The following is a 21,013-nucleotide window of genomic DNA, read 5'->3' on the forward strand; positions in this document are numbered from 1 at the left end:
CTAGCACAGAGAGTTAATCCAAATTATGTAATGCTATACTTCATTAACATCTTGAATTTTCTCCTGTCTTCTCTCCTGTCATTCAGTTGTTCGTTGTGTCGCTATGAATTTTTGTCATCAAACACTAATTTACTATCTGATTATACACTTTGTTGAGCTGAGTTGCATGAAACATATCATACAGGTAATTTCATTGTCATCTAATTATTCAATTAATGAAGAAATATGTACATCAATTAACAACTAACTAACACTTTTTAAATGAGAGTGAGTAACCTGGTCAACCAAAAGGCAATTTGGCCCTTTAAGATACAATTCTTCAGTTACTGTATGCATGTGAATGACACATACTAAATGTTAACACACTCCTGCTAATTAACATTAGCCCTTTTCCTCAACGGGTAGCATAGAAGCTGTATAAAAAGAATATCATTTTTAAAATATCTTTGTCATCTTTGTCTGTGTGGTCCCAACTGTACATGGAAACTACTGTCCAGTCAATCAAAGTTGTTGAGCCAAACAACTTTCTCATGTACATGATGCATGACGCTGTGGTCAAGTCAGCTCGATGCAAAGGCGCGTAGCCTTGTCACACTGTCGTCCGTTTTCCTGTGTTTATTTTAATGTACACAGCTTTCCTATTATACTACATCTAAACAGTGTCCAGAGTAACCGTGTTCTCTCATGCCTTCTTATGCATTATGCTGCCAATAAAAAAGTACACAAGGGTCTCCGGTGACGAATTGTGTATTCTTTTTAAAAGGTTTGCAATGGATGTGTGCCACTCACTTGTGTAAAGAGTTTTAACCAAATAAACAACAAAGCACTTTTCGTCTTATATGAAATATGTTTATATACAATGTATATATAACATATGGTGTTCAATTTTTTTCTCAAGAGTTACTTCAACAACTACATGGCAACCTCGATTCCATTGTATAATCAGTACTTTGAGAATGAAGTCACTGTTGTATTTTTGTAACGCTGAGATCAACTTCAGCATAAAAGCAGTTTAGTATGTGGTTGAGGCATGCGTTGTAATGACTGCACTCAGCATGTGTTTGATGGTTCACTCAGTGTTTGCACTTTGGTAGAGTTTGCGTGGAGTCGTGCACATGTTGTGTATGCCAGTGCTTGAATTGCTGGCCATCTTGGTTGAGCAACTCAAACAAATGCCATTTTACTCCAAAATGGCTTCTCACACTTTTCAATGTTGTCACGTGTATTGTCACCCTCACAAATGGACGTCAGTGCTATGTGTCTGTCCCCAACAATGAACAAGTCTACTTCAGTCATGAAGTGTTTGTCGTTGGGATCAATGTGAATGCTTGATTGAAAATGCCTTACTTTGATTTGATCATGAATATAATATACATGCATATATATATATATATGTATATATATATATATATATGTGTGTGTGTGTGTTTTATTGTGATTTAACAGTATTTCACTTCTTATTTGCAGTTGAACCCCCCTCAAACTTGAAATTTAAAATTCTAAATGAAAACACAGTGGACATGTCATGGACCAGACCCTCATCAAGGATAGAGGGCTTCAGAATACAAGTTGTATCAGATGCAGGTCAGTATGGATCTGAACCTTCCTGTTTGTATGTACAATCTATGCACACAATGCACCCCGACAGGTGATTTACTGTTGCATTCCCTCTCCTAGATGAACCAGTCAGAGACTTTATGCTTGATGCATATGCCACTACAACCTCAATCACTGACTTGACCCCTGACTTGGACTACTCAGTGTCCATAAACTCCTATTATGGGTCAGAGGAGAGCATTCCCATCTTTGGACAACTGACCAGTGAGTGCATATTTCACAGTGGATTAGTTTAGATTCAGTGGAAAAAATTATGTTTTTTATTTATTTGTTTACTTTTTTTTTGTACTATATTTAAGTTTCATCACTTTGCCTTAACGTTTTCACTTGAAACGTGGAAGTACACAATTATGTTTGACATAAGACACACAACTATTCCCCTTTATTGAGAGTTTCACTTATTCCGTGTAGCATGTTCATCTGGCCACATGAGACTTAGAAAAGTAGGGCGAAATCACATCTGTTTACTGACTCTTGAATTGCTCCGTTTATAGTTAATGCAGCATAAAGATATGTGTTTGTGAGTATGTGGTTTCAGTCCTGTCGACCAGCTTTTATGATGTGTTGATTTTCTTGCCTTTTTCCACTGTGAAAAAGCACAGAGTGAGGCAGGGACGGCAATGTGAGGTGCTAACTCACCAAGTGTTTCCTGTGTTTCAGTCCAGTCCAGTAACACCAGCGGACGAGTCAGCAAGCCACATTCAAAAGCAATCAGTGAGTATGTTTACTGTGGTGTCAAACAAAATCTGAACAGGGCCTGTCCTCCATGCGGCTTTCCAGTTTTTTCCCTTCATCACTGTCATCATAATATTTTTTCCCATGGAATAATTTGGTCATGCGTACATTTTACCTTCGGCTGGGGTTGTCACCGGGTAAACAGGCAGGGAGTGACAGTGACTGTGAGAGCACACGTTAGTACCTTTAATTGAAAACAGTCAACACATAAAGAAAAAAGGAAAGGAAGGCTTGAAGCAAGTAGACATGGGTTGTGCCATGCTTCGTGGATTGGAGGGGAGCAGGAGGGGGTTGTCAAGCACGTTTGCCACCTAAAGGCAAGATCTGTCTCTGAAATGGTTTAAAGATGAGGCCGGGATTTCTGTTCTTAATCTGACGTTGAATTGCCCTGTGCTCATATCATAAAACCAATCTGTGTGGATTTACAGAAGGGCATGCTCACTTTTTCCTCCATCTCTTGATTCTTGTGGAAACTATACCCACACTTCCAGATTCTCCTAAACCCCTATTTATGGTTAAGCACTCAGAAATACTTTTACAACCACCCAAAATTGTTTGACTAAAGCCCTACTTCGATGCCATCAATTTCAACATTGGGTCAGAGAATGCTGAGAAAAAAAATAGTCCTTTTAATGATGAGGCTTATGAGAAGTGAGGGACATAATTTAGAGTCAATGAGACCCTAGGGAACGAGGATTAACGTCCATCTACATAAGCCCTGCCAGTCATTTCAATAGAGCCATCTTAAATGTTCCAGAGAATTTCATCTATGATTTAAAGCCCCGTAGGATTTGAAAGTATAAAAGTGAGCGTTGCTGGTGGAACCTCTGCTAAATGTTTAGTCTATTAAGCCACGTTTTTGCCTCTGTCTGTTGGAATGGCTATACCAGCCCACTGTTTGGCACTGGCTGATATTTCCTTTGATGTCAGAATGCATATCTCTGAGCCATCCAACTTACTGTCAAGGGTTTGATTTTATTTAGATAGGCAGGAGAAGAAATGGGCCAGGGTAAAAATATGTTTCCAAGACCAAGCTGTTGTTGCCACAGCTTTACTACCACATTTTGGTTTCATTCGAGACATAAAGGATGTGCTTTTCTGCATTTCAGGTTTTTACACCAATCATTAGCTGGTTGTAAAATGTTCCTAATCTGGGTCAATCAGAACCTGCTACATATTTTTTTAGCTGACTGACTCTTATTTCTCCACTGTCTTTGCCCAGAGTGTTCGATCAGTGCAATAGCAGATTTGGTTTTTCTGGTGGACGGTTCGTGGAGTGTGGGCAGAGAAAACTTTAAACACATCCGCAGTTTCATCGCCGCCCTGGCAGGGGCCTTCGACATTGGGGAGGACAAGACGCGGGTGGCCGTGGTTCAGTATAGCACAGACACCCGCACAGAGTTCCCCCTCACCCGTTACAACAGAAGAGGAGACCTGCTCCAAGCCATCAACTCCCTGCCTTACAAGGGAGGAAACACTATGACAGGTAAGGCACATCACAGAAGGAGGTCGAGAGATGGAAAGGTGTTCTTTTGTAGATTTGTACTCTGCTGTAATTGAGCCAATATGAGTCCTCATGGTTGTTCGTGATGTTCAGTGTCTGTTCTAATATGTTAAAATGCGGAAAGCCTTGCAAATTTGAATGATAACTTTGATGTGATGTGTTTGACGTGATGACATATGGTTCACAAAAGTGGGTGCCAGACAAATATGTAAAAATACACATACATTTCTCTCTTAAGGTGATGCCATAGATTACCTGCTGCAAAACATCTTTACGGAGGCAGCTGGATCCAGGAAAGCTTTTCCTAAGGTAGCCATGATCATCACTGACGGAAAATCCCAGGACCCAGTGGAGGAGCATGCTAAAAGGCTTAGGAACATTGGAGTGGAAGTATTTGTTCTAGGTATGGTTTATTATTCAGTTTTTTGTTGAATAGTGGTCTTCCATGTGAAAGTCTGCCTGTTCTTGGAAAACATTTGATTTTCCATTGATTGCACCATCCATTTTTGACTTGGTAAAAGTCAAGTACTGTTTTTTTCTAACATGTGCAATACTTGAAAACAGTCAATAGCCTTCCACATCTGTCTTGCAGCCACTGAGGGAAGAGCACATGAGTTGATGTTGTTGTACTTCACATTTTCCCACTCAGGTATCAAAGGAGCAGATGAGGATGAGCTAAGGGAAATGGCTTCCACACCCCACAGCAAACATGTGTACAATGTTCCCAACTTTGACATGATCCAAGACGTGCAGAAAAAGATCATCACAGAGGTGTGCTCAGGTGTTGAAGAGCAGCTCAGCTCTCTGGTCAGCGGTGAAGAAAGTAAGTCAAAAGATCTTCATCAAATGTGCTCTATTATATCGGGTTCTATGGTTTTGACACAAAATGGTCCCAATAGGAAGTATTGTCATTGAACACCCAGCAGCCCAGCAAACATTTTGATGGCGACTTTATCTTGAAAGAGCATGCAATAATGTAATAACCTCCAATAATGCATATCATATCTTTTTCCCCAGTGGTGGAGCCAGCCTTTAACCTGCAGGTCACAGAAATTGCATCTAAGTCAATGAGGGTGACATGGGACCCCTCCCCAGGTGAAATCACGGGCTACAAGGTCATCCTCATTCCCATGCTAGCTGGAATGAAACGGCAGGAGCTGTACATGGGGCCCACCCAGATATCCATCAATGTCCGTGACCTTTCCCCGGAGACTGAATATGAGATCAGCCTGTATGCTCTCAAAGGTCTGACTCCTAGTGAACCCATCGTGGCAATGGAAAAGACCCAGCCTGTCAAGGTGTCAACAGGTAAGATGACTTGTTGTGCATGACGTGTCATCTTTCCTTGACTATTCCTATGTTAGACACACTCAAAATCTCTCACTCATCATGGAGGCTGTACAAGGCCTTTAATCAATGATGTCTTTTTTTTTTTTTCAAGAATGCTCTCTGGGAATGGATGTGCAGGCTGATGTGGTCCTACTGGTTGATGGCTCGTACAGTATTGGATTACAAAACTTTGCCAAAGTTCGTGCCTTCTTGGAGGTTCTGGTCAATTCCTTTGACATTGGACCCCACAAGGTCCAGCTTAGCTTGGTCCAGTACAGTCGTGATCCACACACTGAGTTTGCCCTCAACACCCACCATGACATTAATACTGTTGTCAAAGCTGTGCGCACTTTCCCCTACCGTGGAGGCTCCACTAACACTGGCAAAGCCATGACCTATGTCAGGGAAAAGATCTTCATCGTTGCCCGTGGAGCGAGAGAGAATGTCCCCCGTGTCATGGTCCTGATCACAGATGGAAAGTCGTCAGACTCCTTTAAGGATGCAGCAACTAATCTGAGGAATATTGATGTGGAGATCTTTGCCGTTGGAGTGAAGGATGCTGTGAGATCAGAGCTTGAGGCCATTGCAAATCCCCCATCGGACACTCATGTCTATGAGGTGGAGGACTTTGATGCCTTCCAGAGGATCTCCAAGGAGCTGACTCAGTCCATTTGTCTGAGGATTGAACAGGAGCTGCTCAACATCAAAAAGAGGAGTAAGTAGAAAAGATAGAATATCTAAACCCTATAACTATGACCTGGAGTGTAGCCAAATAATATGCCCATTACTTCTTGGCATCAGTTTTAGACGGCCACTATTTGCTAAATACGCTAGTACCTTAAAGTTGCTCCATGCTGTACCATCTGACTGATGATCAGTTGACCTAGTCTTTAGCAGAAGGTGTGATAGCAATGCTAATGCAATCAAGAAAAAGTGGAATACAGAGGTACAGTACTGCTGTAAACCATAATCTGCCAATATACACATCACAAAACCACATATGTGCTTCTTGAATGAGCTGTCATACATATTTTTTTTAATCACAAACTACAGTGACTGTAAAAACAGTGTTATTTTGACTTTACCGTAATTTTGATTAAGAAGGCCACCCCAGCTGTAAACCATGGCTGTTCCACCCAGTGGTAGAATGACATGACACCACACAATGTGCTGGTTGACTATGGATACTGAAGGCTGCAGAACCTAGACAAGCACCACGTAGTGAGTGAAGCATTCCATGCTTAGCAGCTTTACATTTTTTAACCTTGTTAGCTGATCAAGGTTATGGCAACAGTTTGCTTTTCATTGCTGCCAGTAATAGAAGGTGAAACCCATGGCCAAGGAATGGACAGAGGGGGGAAAGGAATAAAACACAGCAACAATAGCCCCATAAATTGCACATGTTTATAGTATAATTTGACGATGGTAGTACTCACCTGCATCTTTTGCATGATTTTGCCCTGTGCACTGCTTTTTATGGACAGACATTCATGATATGTGCTTTTTTATTTTCAGGTCTTCTTCCACCCACTAACTTGCAGTTCTCAGAGATTACCTCCAGAAGCTTCCGTAGCACCTGGACAGCTCCTGCTGCCAGAATCATGTCTTACCTGGTGCGTTTCCGCAAGGCTGAAGACATCACTGGAGACTACATTTCCCTGGCAGTGCCCAGCGATACCACCACAGCTATTCTACCCCACCTGTACCCCCTCACTGCCTACGAGGTTAATGTCTTTGCCCAGTACGAAAAAGGGGACAGCTTCCCTTTGACTGGTGAAGAGACCACTCTAGAAGGTAAGAGAGACTTACTTGGACCTGACTCAATTCTCTAATGCTCATCAACGTGAGAATATTTGGGATCTAAAATATTTGTTCCTTTTCAGAGCAAGGGGCTGTTCGAAACCTACGAATTACAGAGGAGACAACAGACAGTTTCAGGGTGTCATGGCAAGCTGCTCCAGGTTCGGTGATCAGGTATCGCCTCTCCTATGTCCCACTGAGTGGGGCTGGGGAAACCCTGGAGGCCCAAACCAGTGGACCAGAGACTACCATAGTTCTGCAGGAGCTATTCCCCATCACCACCTACCGTGTGTCTGTGTCTGCTGAGTATTCTTCTGGCATAGGCGACGAGATGCAAGTAGATGGCACCACCAAGGAAGGTGAGTGAGGAACACTAAGTGTTTTTAGGAAGTTATTTTCAAAAGCAAATATCAAACTGAGCTATGTGGAACTTGAGAGTTTGTGCAATGGATATGAATTAGTATCCGATCTATTTTTTCTCTTTCAGTCCGTGGATCCCCTCGCGACCTTCGCGTCTTTGACGAGACCATATCTACAATGAAAGTGGCATGGCAGGCTGCTCCAGGAAATGTCCTTCAGTACCGCATTGCCTTCAAACCTGCTGAGGGTGGTGAGAGGAAGGAGATTTCCGTCAAGGGTGATACTACCCAGGCTGTGTTGAAGAACCTCCAACCAGCCACTGAATATGAGCTCTTTGTGACTGCCCGCTACTCTTCTGGTTTGGGCGATCCTCTTCTGGGCACAGGAACAACCTTAGAAGGTAAGGGAGAATGTCACATGCAAATGTCTAATTTGAAACCGTTGAAGCATGGTAGGATTGTTTTTGTAGCCAGTGTGTGACAGAAATGTGAAGCATGCTTTGTGGCTGTGGGCTTAGCCAGTGGAGACTGCTGAGCAGACAAATAAGTTATTGTGTTCAGTTTTTTCTCAAGATGCAAGGAAACTGAGATTTAGGTGTGCACATTTGTTGTTCATATTTTATTCATTTTACGACAGCCTGCATGATGCAAGACAACAACAATTTAGTCAGCTGTCTCTCTTCATGCCCAATAAGAATGTAGCATCTGGTATTTCTCACAGACGACTACCTCAGAATTAAGGAAGTTGAGATTTTACTTTGTAAGGTTGGTTGAGTATATGGGCCGCAGTAAGAGGGGAAAAGACAAGAATGTGGCCCTTGATGTAATTCCTTTGGCATAGACTGTGGGTGAGGGTGGCTTTGCCGCACATGAAGGCAGAGATGGAAATGGGGGGGCGAGCTTGTAAATTTAGAGAACTTAGCTTGGAACAGACTTTGACAACCATATGCTCGCCTGGTAACACCTATATATCTTGGCCCATATGAGACATAGAATTTATTGTCTAGCTGTGCGTTATAAGACATATTTGGAATATTTGATCCATAATGTTATATATTATTCTATTATTCTAAATGTGGAATCAGTGATTGTTGTCTATCTCAAGTTCAGTTCATCTCACAATGGTCATCACATTTTACCTATAGGCTAACTGAAGGTATGATACACATTTGTGTTTGTGCATCTCTTTCCTGTCTATAGTATAGATGATGGATTACAGACACAACAGGGGGCAGGTATTCTATTGAAGTCACACAGAGTGGGAGGAGGCATTGTTGTAGTGTCACACCACAGGAAAGGAAGCCAAAGAGATCTGTTCAGAGAGAGAGGGAGGGATGTCCTAGCAATAGTGTTGTTTTGGTAAAACTGCCCACAAAAAAGAAGAGAGAAGAAAAAGGGCTCGGCTAGCTTCAGTTGTGTTTTTTGGTGCTACATGATCAGAGGATCAGATTTTTGTGTGCTGAGATGAAACCAGCTCAGTGGCTGTCTTTGATTGTGTCCATACTTAACTCAACCGTAAACGGACTCCTCTCTGAAAACAGTTTGAGCCCACAAACACATCAAACCTTTTCTATTCATCATGATGGCAAGAGTGGAGCTACTTGTCTCTTAACGTCGCCTTCTCACACTCCTGACAGTAGTGAGGTCCCTAGTCCCTAATAAGAGGACTTTAGCTGTGACCTATTGAAATGAGGTCATTTTTGAACTTTCACAGCTGGTTTGTTTACATTTCAATAAGTGCAAGAATTTGCTGTGTTTTCAACTTTTTTTCTGTTCCCACACTGACCAAAGGGCTTGGATTTGAGTTTCCACATGTCAAATCTGTGCTGTCATCGACCATACACCCCCACAGGAAAAAAGCTCCATGACAAAGCACTTTGTTTAGCCAGCTCAATTAAGCTGTCATGACGTCAGTAGGCCTTCACACTGATCTCATTGTTTTGAGTGCCACTCACTCTGAGTGACCCTCTCCATGTAGGCGAGAACTGGAGGAAAGTGGCTTGCACAAAGCCACCCCTTGTGGCTGACAGGGGATATTAGCCAATACAGAAGTCTTTAGTAGGATAGAATTTGACATCCTGAAATGACTCAGAAGGAGGACTGAGAAGGTATCATCCCAACTCTGGACAAACATGGCAAAATTATTTATTTGAGAAGAGGGAGGTTTATCCAGCATGTGGAAGATGTTACCTAAGACGGCCTTGAGAGCTGTGTGAGCTGTCTGTCTGGTCACAGGGAGAATTGTCTGTTCGTCTCCCTCCAGGGTGGGGCAAAGGACAGGCCGGGGCAGAGAGGGAGGGTGAAAATGAGGAGAAAAAAGTGTACTTCAAATGTGAACCACAAGGCTTGAGGGTGGATGAAAGGCTCAGGTCATTACTGAGAGGTCATATGCCCCTGAGGAAGCCAGTGTACCAGTCTCTTAAATAGTGAAGCACTTGCATGACACAGCAAAAGTATTCCCTCTTCACTTGTGCCGGAGGGACATTGATCCTTTTTTATTATCTTTAAGTTGTAGAACAGCACAGCACCAGGTGAAATCGTAGTATCTTGGTTTGATTTCCTTTTAAACATACGCCTATGGGAACTTTTAGGCTGTGCCAGGCTCTTTCAGTGGTACTTCCAGACTGTTTTTCTCCACCAGTCTCAAGGTCCTTTGAGGTAAAAGGCCAGAGACAGGCAACCTTGGCGCATAGACACTGAAGGCTTCATCTTTGTGGCTCAGATGTATGCCTTACTGAACCAAAAGCAATAAAGTAAGGGAAGTTTGAGCCGTTGTGCCAGTGCTGACATGGCACATTGACGGAACCATGTATTTCCTGCCATGCTTTTTGAGGAGTTTACTGAGAAAGCAAGACTTTCAGAGCTTAGCTGAGTCTCTGTCATCTTTTTCATACTGAAATCCAAATAACTACTATCCAGTATTGAAGCTGTGAATCAAGATGTGGCTTAATGGAGTGAGGGGTCTATCAGCCATATAAAATCAAGTTGAAAAGGAGGGTGCACTTCAACAATAGGATTCTCAGTGGATTGCTAAACCCAAAATTCAGTGAGCATATTCCAAAAATAGGAACATTTCCAAGTCAAGGAGGGCTCACATCTCACTTTTTTATTTGGCTCACTTTGTACTACCTGCAGTGACCTGCAGGAAATCTCTTAGATGATCTTCAGCGGTGTCATGTGGTTTTCTAAAGAAGTGAATCAAATTTTAATGTGAATTTGCGATCCGGTCCTGTCCGGTGCCTTAATTTGAGAGTATCTTTCTCCTGGAAGGTTTGGATGCAGCTTGAGGGGTGAAACTAAGAAAATAAGACAAGATCTACAATGTTTTTATTCGCATTAGTGATAATTATAACAACATGCAAGATCTAAACTCTTTGTAACCAAACATAAAAAAGTGACAATTAATACATTGTGTAAATCTACATTACACGTTGACCAAAGTTTTTGCCAGGTTTGTGGACACTATTTGTCATGTATGGATGCTTTGCTTCCTCGAGTGGCTCCTCTTTAGCTTGTCTGCAAGTACTGATGAAAAGTGAGCTGCTGTCTGCAGAACTCATTATCTTGTGATCCTTTCGCCCTTGCTTCACACACAGCCGGAAAAGTCAGTCAAGTTCATCCTTCCCTTCTGGCAAAGACAACCCTTTTGATGGAATGGTCTGGGTATTTATAAGTGGCCCACACTGTTTTCACGGTCCTCCAAAATCTGGAACTCTTCATTAGTTTGCGGTCGTGGCCATTACTCTTCATATCTGGACTCTGCTCTCAAGGTGCAGATTGCTCTGCTTGGCAGGCAGAGCTGCTGCTGTTATTTCTGTTCAGATCAGTTTCCAATTCAACTTTAATAGATGGATGCTGAGAAGGACTCATAGGGTGACAGTTAGACACAGTGGTTGCCTTTTCTGCTGCACAGCCGCTTAACATTTCCTAATGATCATGCATTGCACTGATGGAAGATCTGTGATGCGTCTCATTCTTTGCAATTGGCTTTTTTTTTTTATTAAACCTCATTCAGTGAGGTTTGATGAATGAGGTTTAGGAGAGACCACCCAGCTACACCGCTCTGTCAGTGATTATATTGCCATTAGGTGCTGGCATGTAAGGGCTTAGGGGTTTGAATCGGGATCAGGATCCCGGAGGTTGTGTGGGAGGCTGTGTGGCAGCCTGTCCTCTTGCGGTAGATACAGCTCCTCTTTATGGCAGCCAGACCGAAGTGTTGAGAGTCCATCTCAACGTGGGCATCCCTCTCAGCCAGGCATGTGCTGGCTGCTCATCATGAAACATCGCCTCCAAAATTCCCTCCACTGTATTTCTGTGCCTTTCCTCTTTCATAATGGTCTCTCAGGAATAGTGAGTGAAGAGGAGAAAAGGAGAGCGCAACATCTGCGATTGTAGCAAACGCACTTTTGTGGATCGGGTTTCCTTTGTTTCGATGGAAAATTAAAGTGCTGCTGGGAGAGGCGCTGAGAATATGTGATTTGTGATTAGTTTTTCAGAGATTTTTCCAATAGTCTGATTATGAAGGGAAGAAAAAGAACTGGGTTGTTCAAACAGATCCTGAGGGGTTAAGGCAGAGACAGATAAGTGATTTGGTGGTTTAAATCTGGGGTTCTTTGTTTTGTTCGTTTTGCATCTCGCTCCCTTCCTCAAACCTCCGTATACCTGCATTAGAAATCAACACCACCTAGAGAGAGCCATCAGTGGACCGGGGCTCAATGCCTGAAGCACTTTTATGCCATAGTACTAACACTACCATCTTAGTCCAATTATTGTAAATCAAAACAAAGGAAAACTTCAGAAAATTCTTTAGGTAAACAAAAGTAAACCAGTGCTACAGTTTCCATATCCATTATGCACAGACTGATGTAACAGTTCTACTTCTGTTTCTAATGCTGTCCCTTTTCATTTGTCCACAGAGCTTGGTTCACCCAGAGACCTGGCGACCAGAGACGTCACTGACACCAGCTTTGTTGTGTCTTGGGCCGCGGCCCCGGGTAATGTTCGTCAGTACCGGGTCACCTGGAAGTCTCTGTTCACTGAAGAGGCTGGGGAGAAGACAGTACCAGGAGACACAGTCACAGTTCTGGAGGGTCTCACCCCAGAGACACGTTATCAGGTCTCTGTGTTTGCTGGCTATGCCCATGGAGAAGGTCAGCCATTGGTTGGAGAGGAAACCACAGATGGTGAGTTACTTTAGCTGCTTTAACACTTATTTCCTGCCCCTTCACTTCTTTCCCCTTGTCATTATCTATGTCTGCACCTTCTTCTTTTGCTTCTTTCTTTTTTTGGTATTTTTCCAGTGTTTTTACTCCTTACTTGTCTCATGAGAATGAATGTGTGAAGCCAAGGTAAGTGTGATGTAACTCTCCGACCATAAAAGCGTAAAAGGCATTGAAAGCTCTATGGCCAAAGAAGGACAGTTGCACTTTTAAGAAGATCATTTTTTGAGCCAAGAATGAAGGTCTCAACATTCTTTTCATAAACGCATCTTACGCCTTAATGCTTTTAAGCTAAAGACAGAATTTAACAGATCATCACTGAGAACTGAAGTGATGGTTTGAAAATGATGATAACAGTTTAGCTGTAGGTGTCATGTTTGGGTGTAGCGACCTGTCAGTGACACTGACCATTCTGTTCATTCAGTCATAGCTGAAGAGAAAAACGTCATAGCTGCTGGCCTTCGCCTGAGCCATCAGGACTATAGCGTGCACATCTTTTCGGCTGTGCATGTGTTATGTGTATGTACAGAGGTGATGTAATGTCCAGCACACCTGCACTGGGTTTTCATGGGAGATGCAGCACAGATAGACACTGGCCTCTCCCTCGTTAGACTACTCTCATGCTTGGATGAGAAAAGCACATTGAGTGGAAACTCTCACCATTTGGGAGAGAATTTGTCAGCCAGTTAGTGAAATGGAATGTGCACAAGGAAAATTATTTCCAACCTTCATTAGTGTTTATTGATTCTTGAAATCAAGAAAGGTGGCATACACACACACACACACACACACACACACACACACACTGACACTGAACTCCACATTGAATGTGTGAATACACAGTATCCTTCACATTTAGATACCTCATGGGTGAATATGAATGTAGCGTTAAAGTGCTTTGAGTGGTCGAAAAGACTAGAGAGGCACTGTAGAGGTATAATTCATTTACTTTGCTTGTTCCTTCCTTCACTTTGCACCCACTATCTGTTACTCTCTTTTCTTGTGCACTACACAAATCACAGGTCTCTCTGGGCTGAGCCACACATTGCAAACTTGGATGAGCTGCTTTTTTCCGTTAATAAAAGTCCTCCCTCTGAAGTTGAGCGTTCTGAATATTTTCCTCAGCTCGTTTTTAGGCCACTGACAATTCACACTTGCCTTTCCTGTTCTGAAAATAAGAAAAACTCTATGGACACACAATGGAAAAATAAGAACTGTGGCTTTGCTCAAATTCTCAAGACATCTATGTCTGGCTCCTAAACCCACCAACTAAACATGATCAATCATATAAATTTGGGCCTGTTTAATGTATACCTCTGAAAATCCGAACTATTCGGGTAAGTTTGTGTCGACACACATGTGGAGACTGAGCAGATATCCGGATGAAAGACTGCTAGGTAGCCAAGCGTGTTACTGTTTAGTTTACTTACCAGCAGGAAAGCCATGCTGCTTATATTTCCAAAGGTATATTGGAAACATAGGCGGTTAAGCACACATTTAGCACAGATTCCTATCTGAACAAGGCCCAAAATCTACATTTTCTCTCAGACCATCCATTCATCATTTCTCCTCTTTGAACCTTTGTTCCTTTTTTTCCTTCCTTGCAGTCTCAGCGGCTGGCAGAGTGATTGTTGTCTCTGACGAGACTGAGAAGACCATGAAGGTGACATGGCAACCGGCACCTGGAAATGTACTTAACTACCGTGTTACCCACAAGCCCAAGTCAGGAGGGCGCCAGGTGGCAGCCAAGGTGCCCGGCGGCACCACCTCCACTGTGCTGAGACGCCTCACTCCCCTCACCACCTATGAAATCACTGTTATGCCAGTCTATCGTTCTGGGGAAGGCAAAGCAAGGCAAGGAGAAGGAACAACATGTATGTTGGTATATCATTCAGCACACAACGAACGTTTGTCTTTCTGTTACCAAGTTTAGGAAAAGTTTGATGACCCAGTACAAACTCAATTACATCCTCATCACAATCATAACCATCTCAGACAAAATGCAGTATTACAGTAAATGTGCTCATCTTCATTATATCTACTCAAACATCTATATTTTAATATTTAATCATTCAATTTTGTATCATTCATTCAAATAATGTTTTTTTTTATCCCCAGTGTCACCTTACAAAGGTCCTAGGAACCTCCAGACTTCAGAGCCTTCCAAAACCAGTTTCCGTGTAACCTGGGACCATGCTCCCGGTGATGTTAGGGGCTACAAAGTCACATTCCACCCTGTGGGGGAAGCGATTGACCTGGGAGAACTTCTGGTTGGTCCCTATGATAACACTGTGGTGCTAGAGGAGCTGAGGTGCGTCTCGGACTGATTTCTCATTTTCATTCTGATATGAAAATGTTCTCTAGTATATCATGAGGGAGAAAAAAAATGTGAAAATTGTTTGTCTTTTTGTTCTACAGAGCTGGTACCAAGTACTCAGTGAGTGTGTTTGGTATGTTTGATGGAGGAGAGAGTATGCCGTTGGCTGGAGAGGAGAAAACCACTCTCGTTGACATAGCTGAGCCACCTCTTTATGTGGAATCAGGTAAAGTTATCTAATATTCTACTGTAAAACCCACACATATATATATATATATTATAGAAAAGTACTATACCTTCAAAGAAATAACAGAGACAATGTGTTGTATGCTAAAACTAACTAGAACATGAACAACTGAAATGGTTTCAGACATTCTCTTACTACGCCTGTCATCACCGTTAAGGCAGTGTCTCCACTATGTTATGTCTCTGGGCAGCAACAGTCAAACACTGGAGACTGTATCACATAGTAAATTTTTGTTTAGGGAAAAAAAAAACTCTAAACCCATGCCCCATAAAAGCTGAAGACTTTCTCTAAATGCCTTTCCTCAAAGCTAATTGTCTCACGAAATAACAGATCTAATGGCTATTCCATCTGTCTGCCCTTTTCTCGCTTTCTTTATTGTGTCACTTTGGGCTTCCGCTTTTTATTTCCAGTCCAAGTGCAGCCAGCGTAGATTCGAGCCATACGCGCTATAATCTGTTTGCAGTTATAAAATGTTTTTATTACCTCGTGAGTCAGAGCGCGGCAGGCAGTAAGTGTGAGAGGAGGAAAAATGTTGTGCTTGCTGGAAGGAACTGGAAAGGTCAGCTTGACTGCTCAGCCACAGGTCCGGTCCTAATAAGGAGGCAGATTCAGGGACAGCTCCAGAAGATAAAATAGGAGAGGTGAGAGAATCACACTCTCCCCTGTGGCACCTACTGGCTACAGGTCAATTCTCAGCAAGCCGCTAAAGCCTGAGGGCAAAGAAAGATGAGGGTGAGAGGGCCTATCATGAACTGTTTTAAATTACAATGCAATTTGTTTTTTACCACTATATACATAATTTTCCCCTTTTTGCATTTTCTTCTTTTCCCACAGCCAAACAGCCCTGCCATTCTTTAAGATCTCACATGTTGCTGTCTTTTCCTTTTTTAGTAGCCATGTTTTTGCTCCTCTGCAGGCTTTCTCTGTGTTCCCTCCCTTGGTGTCGGTGGAAGCTTGACAGCTGCTTGTCTGTCGTGGGGGGTTGGGTTTGTGCTTTCTGTGTGAGCGACCCGATCTGTCAATCAAATATGTAACCTGTTTTCAGTTAGTGCAACATCTGCCTATCTCCAATGCACATCTGCAGCCCTCTTTTAGGTGCACGGGATCAGATGCCTGCCTTGTCATCACACAAGTGGAAAACAGCATCTGAATCTTACCTTGATGCTCTGGAGGGCTCTGTAAACTCTCCAATGGAGGCCTTTGAAAGGTCGCATGCCAATAAGGGCGTACTCTCCTGATTTGCCCCTGGGACTAACTCATGGATCCAAAAAGAACAACAACTGCCTTGACATGCCACAAGACAAGAAGATGATAATTACAAACACACCTGGAAAATAACAGTTCTGTGATAGAAATGCTCAGAGGAGAAGGATTAAATGTTTTACTATGTGTTTGTGAATATGTTTGTCTAGCACCTTGGAAAATGTTTTGATGTTATTTGTTAAAAGTTCTGTTGTAGAACTCTTCTCTCTTTCTTTCCTTTACTTCTCAAACCTCTTTGAGCACCTCTTAGGTCATTACAATCCACCACACACACCATGACAGTTGAATGCGGACTTGTCTTTTGTATACCTCATTTTAAACTTGAAACTTTGTCCAATTAAGACACTGAAATGTTGCTCTCTTAGATGTGATGTGTAAGACCACTGCACAGGCTGACATTGTGCTGCTGGTGGACGGCTCCTGGAGTATTGGACGTCTCAACTTCAAGACCATTCGTGCATTCATCGCCCGTATGGTGGGAGTCTTTGAAATTGGGCCTGAAAGGGTTCAAATCGGTGGGTGTACCCAGAATAAGCACAGTTACAGTCAACTGATTGTTACCAGTAAAACAAAAGGAGCTCTCTGCACATTTATATAGCAAATACTTTCTGGTGTCTTCAGGTCTTGCTCAGTACAGTGGAGACCCAAAGACTGAATGGCACTTGGATACTCATCGAACCCGTGAATCTCTCCTGGACGCTGTGGCGAACCTGCCCTACAAAGGAGGAAACACCCTGACTGGTACTTTAATCTCTTTATACTCTGATAATGGAAGTGGTACCACTTGTACTTCTGTAAGCACGGAAGTAAATTAAATATTGTGTGTCTATAAGGATGAAAAATAAACATTGGCATGGTCATTGCAGGTCTGGCTTTGAACTACCTCCTCCAGAACAATTTCAAAGAGAATGTCGGGATGCGACCCAACTCCAGAAAGATCGGCGTGCTGATCACTGATGGCAAATCCCAGGACGATGTCAATGTCAACTCTCAGAGCTTGCGTGATGAGGGCATCGAGCTCTATGCCATCGGTAAGTGAAGATCACAATCTCACCGTGTGAAGTCAGACTGTCATATATATCAAAGTGCTAATGACTGTTGTCGTCCTTATTGCTCCTTAGGTGTGAAGAATGCTGATGAGAATGAGTTGAGGTCCATTGCAACTGATCCGGATACTATTCACATGTACAACGTGGCTGACTTCTCCTTCCTGTTGGACATCGTTGACAACCTCACCGACAACCTCTGTAACAGCGTCAAGGGACCAGGTACATATTAGTTTGTATCAAAGTAGGCACACGTCTGGAAAGAGATCACAGAGGAGCTGTGCACTGGACTGCAAGGACAGATGCCCTCCACTTTCATAGTTTATAGCATCCCAGACCCACAGACAGTTGCATGTCTGGCCCACTACAGAGAGCAACACTAGAAGCAAAAATCCATGCCAAGGTCTTTGAAATTGTTGGAAATCCTTTTGTTTTCCTCTTGCTTTTATATTCTTTCTGTCTTTCTGGAATGGGATATTGTCTGCTCATTAATCAAATTGAAGAGCTGCTATTGGATACTGTAGTGTAACCCAGAGGATGTGGTTTTAGAGTCTCGATTGGTACTGCGGCGTGTACAAAGTTCTACTAGGACTTTTTACTAAATAGCATGTTTTTCTTCCTTGTCAGGTCTAGTTTTTCCCCTCTGTCATGTATAACTTCATGAATAGAAAACAGCAATGAAACTCCCCCAAAATGTATAGTTAAATACATTAAATAAATAAAAAACGATATATAATGTTCACTGTTATGGCCCATATTGGAGTTTCTTTTTTTATGATCACACCTGACTAGGAGGTGCACCCGATGCTCCCACTGACCTGGTGACATCAGAGGTGACCCACCAATCCTTCAGAGCCACCTGGACCGCCCCTGATGGCCCGGTGGAGAAGTACCGCGTGGAGTACATGACTGTGTCAGGACGCCCACAACAGGTATAACAGCTACATACAATACTGCAGTACAACGCTGCTGCCACACTGCTGACACCGTGTGTGTGAAAGTGTGATGAATCTCTCTGTGTGGGTGTTATAGTTGGCTGTAAAGTGTCCTGACCCGCTGAGTCTAATGGGAAACTCCACTCGAACTTTTGTTTCCGGCCTTCTGTTTAAGTTGGCATCTCGTTGTTTGGGTGTCTAATTACATCAAGATCTGACACGGTGCAAAGAAACAAAAACACACAGCTATCAGTTTAGAGGATTAGAAAGCAAACAACGGCCTCTTGAGTGATAGCTCTCTTGGCCAGCAGGGTCTCGGCTTTTTTTTTAGATGCTTTTTTGGTGTCTGAATCTAATTACATGTAGCAGGATGTTTGTTTTTGTCCAGCTCCCATGGTTTTGTTTCATAGTGAACATAGTGGATGAGGTTTCATTACTGTTTATGAATCTGGAAGTGAATTACATGCTGAGTTTTAGTCTAGTAAGAAGACTAAAGTTCTGCTTTTAATTGGAAAGCCTCACAAAATGTTTAAGTTAGTCCAGTAAATAGATAGAGCTTTTGATTGTTATGCTACTAAATTGATAATCTGTGTATACATAAAGTAATGAGTCATAATATTTGCAGAATGAGACACTCAGACCTCATTGAGTGAAAGTTTTGTATCCTCCAGATGACTCCATTAGCAGCGATCTTCTAACTGTCCACTCTTTATTAGGTTCTCGTGGATGGTACTGAGACCACAGTGATTCTCCAGGGCCTCAACCCTCTGACTCAGTACCTGGTCAACGTCTACTCAGTGGTGGGAGAGGACAGCAGTGAGCCTCTCAAAGGAACCGAGACCACACGTATGTCTTCTTTTGCTGGCTTTTTGGCTCACATTTAGTCCTGGATGATTTGATTTAAAGAAGTCCACTTAAAAAAATCCATGTATGGTGCAAGATGAGAGAGAATGTAAACTACCTAAACTAAACTATCTAATAAATATTGGCTGGCCGGTCTTTGATCATTGGCCATAGATGTGATTGTATTCTGTTGCTTAAAGAAGCATGCTGTAAATCACAAAGGCTTTCCCAATTTAGGAAAGCCAGATAAATGGGGTTGTGAAAGAACAACAGCTAAAATTTCAATAGGCTAGTGAACCTCCAGCCTTTGCTTTCCTGAGCAGCAGCCTCCATCACTGAGTGTCTCCGGCTTAGTTATATAGCACAAATTCAATGCACTCCGTGACTGTGATTCCTGCATGGTCTCCATTAATCAAACGTTCAAAGGTAATTCATATATTTCGGGCATGTTTATAAAGCCAGATGTGGCTCCAAAAAGATAGCAATAGTCAATCTTAATTAGATGTAAATTTAGATGCAATTTACTGTGGTTGAGGCGCAATTTTGACTTCTTTCTTAGTTTCTTTTAAGATGTTGTTAATTGCTGTTTTATTGGTTCTCCCTAGAGTAGCAGAGATTTGATAGTGTAATGTAGTATCTATAAAAACACATATAAAACAGCGCTGATTGTTGAGTATGCACAGTGTGAATGGCATACAAACCAGCCTGAGAAACTTTCTGCAGTCAAAGAAACATTAAGAAATGTGTGCGTCTGTCCCAGTATTTGCTAGATTGGATTTTCCCCCTTACGTTATATGCATGTACATATACATGTTTCACTGCGACTGTAATTGTTGACTTTAACACAATTGCCCGGTTATCTAGTGCCCCTGAGCGCTGTGAGGAGGATGGACATTTATGATCAGCAGACCACCACCATGCGAGTGAGATGGGAGCAAGCCATGGGTGCCACTGGCTACATGCTGCTCTACAGCGCCATCAATGCCACTCAGCCCACCCTTGAGCAGGAGGTGAGAGACATTCTCGGAAAACACTTAGAACACAGTGTGACTGAACGAAAGGGCACGCAGCCAGTCAGCTGTGGATATGACAGATTTGGACAAAGAAAAACAGAACACATGTGTTTATGGAAGGACTCAATCACATGTGCTTGCCCCCGCTCATATGCAACAAACGCACACAAGCACGTTGCTAAACACTAGAAGTGACCGAAAACGTCGACCTGCAGTTCTTGACAAAATGCAGATGTATTGAAACGACATTTTACAAAGTCACCAGTGTTTGCATCTCCACTCAGCAGAGAGGGAAACAGGGGAACATACAGAGGAACTTTGTTAGTCACAAAGGGGTGGGTGAACCATGAGCTCACTGTGCCAAGGGAACATCATCATTTGTTCACGAGGTGTCAAACCCGGTGGGTCAAAACCGGAATAAGCAGATGTGCATGCCGCAACCACAATATTTCTCCCAGTTCTTATCCAAATGTCTTACTCCATGTCACTGAGGAGTCCCTGTCATCCTCTTCCCCTCTGACCTCATGTTGCTTATTGGGTCTCGCCCCCTTGCAGATCAGAGTGGGAGGGGATACAACTGATGTCCAGCTGGTGAAGTTGCTCCCCGACACCGCCTATACACTCTCTCTCTTCGCCCTGCATGGAGAGTCAGCGAGTGAACCACTGACTCAGCAGGGAGTTACCCGTATGTAGCACACTGAGCATTAAGCACAAATTTCATGAAGCCGATACAGCTTTATCTGTGATACACAGAGACATAATCCTGCGCTGAAACGTATCTTTCTG

The 21,013-nt window shown here is 42.8% G+C and overlaps 1 protein-coding gene across 1 annotated transcript in view; it reads left to right on the forward strand.

The window, feature by feature from the left end:
- The window catches only part of col12a1a (collagen, type XII, alpha 1a), a 54,525-nt gene that overhangs the window by 3,761 nt on the left and 29,751 nt on the right, over positions 1–21,013 (forward strand). Inside the window, exons 3-25 of the mRNA XM_070842341.1 lie at positions 1,468–1,584; positions 1,678–1,821; positions 2,278–2,331; positions 3,575–3,838; positions 4,095–4,259; positions 4,506–4,679; positions 4,874–5,164; positions 5,298–5,900; positions 6,701–6,979; positions 7,069–7,344; positions 7,473–7,745; positions 12,261–12,527; positions 14,171–14,437; positions 14,682–14,874; positions 14,982–15,106; positions 16,756–16,905; positions 17,012–17,131; positions 17,257–17,421; positions 17,512–17,658; positions 18,229–18,368; positions 19,088–19,217; positions 20,079–20,224; positions 20,783–20,912. Coding sequence (XP_070698442.1) covers positions 1,468–1,584; positions 1,678–1,821; positions 2,278–2,331; positions 3,575–3,838; positions 4,095–4,259; positions 4,506–4,679; positions 4,874–5,164; positions 5,298–5,900; positions 6,701–6,979; positions 7,069–7,344; positions 7,473–7,745; positions 12,261–12,527; positions 14,171–14,437; positions 14,682–14,874; positions 14,982–15,106; positions 16,756–16,905; positions 17,012–17,131; positions 17,257–17,421; positions 17,512–17,658; positions 18,229–18,368; positions 19,088–19,217; positions 20,079–20,224; positions 20,783–20,912 — 4,620 coding nt within the window. The remainder of the gene's footprint in view (positions 1–1,467; positions 1,585–1,677; positions 1,822–2,277; positions 2,332–3,574; positions 3,839–4,094; positions 4,260–4,505; positions 4,680–4,873; positions 5,165–5,297; positions 5,901–6,700; positions 6,980–7,068; positions 7,345–7,472; positions 7,746–12,260; positions 12,528–14,170; positions 14,438–14,681; positions 14,875–14,981; positions 15,107–16,755; positions 16,906–17,011; positions 17,132–17,256; positions 17,422–17,511; positions 17,659–18,228; positions 18,369–19,087; positions 19,218–20,078; positions 20,225–20,782; positions 20,913–21,013) is intronic.

This window comes from Pempheris klunzingeri, chromosome 13, assembly GCF_042242105.1.
Source record: "Pempheris klunzingeri isolate RE-2024b chromosome 13, fPemKlu1.hap1, whole genome shotgun sequence".
In the NCBI taxonomy this organism is placed as follows: Eukaryota; Metazoa; Chordata; class Actinopteri; order Acropomatiformes; family Pempheridae; genus Pempheris; species Pempheris klunzingeri.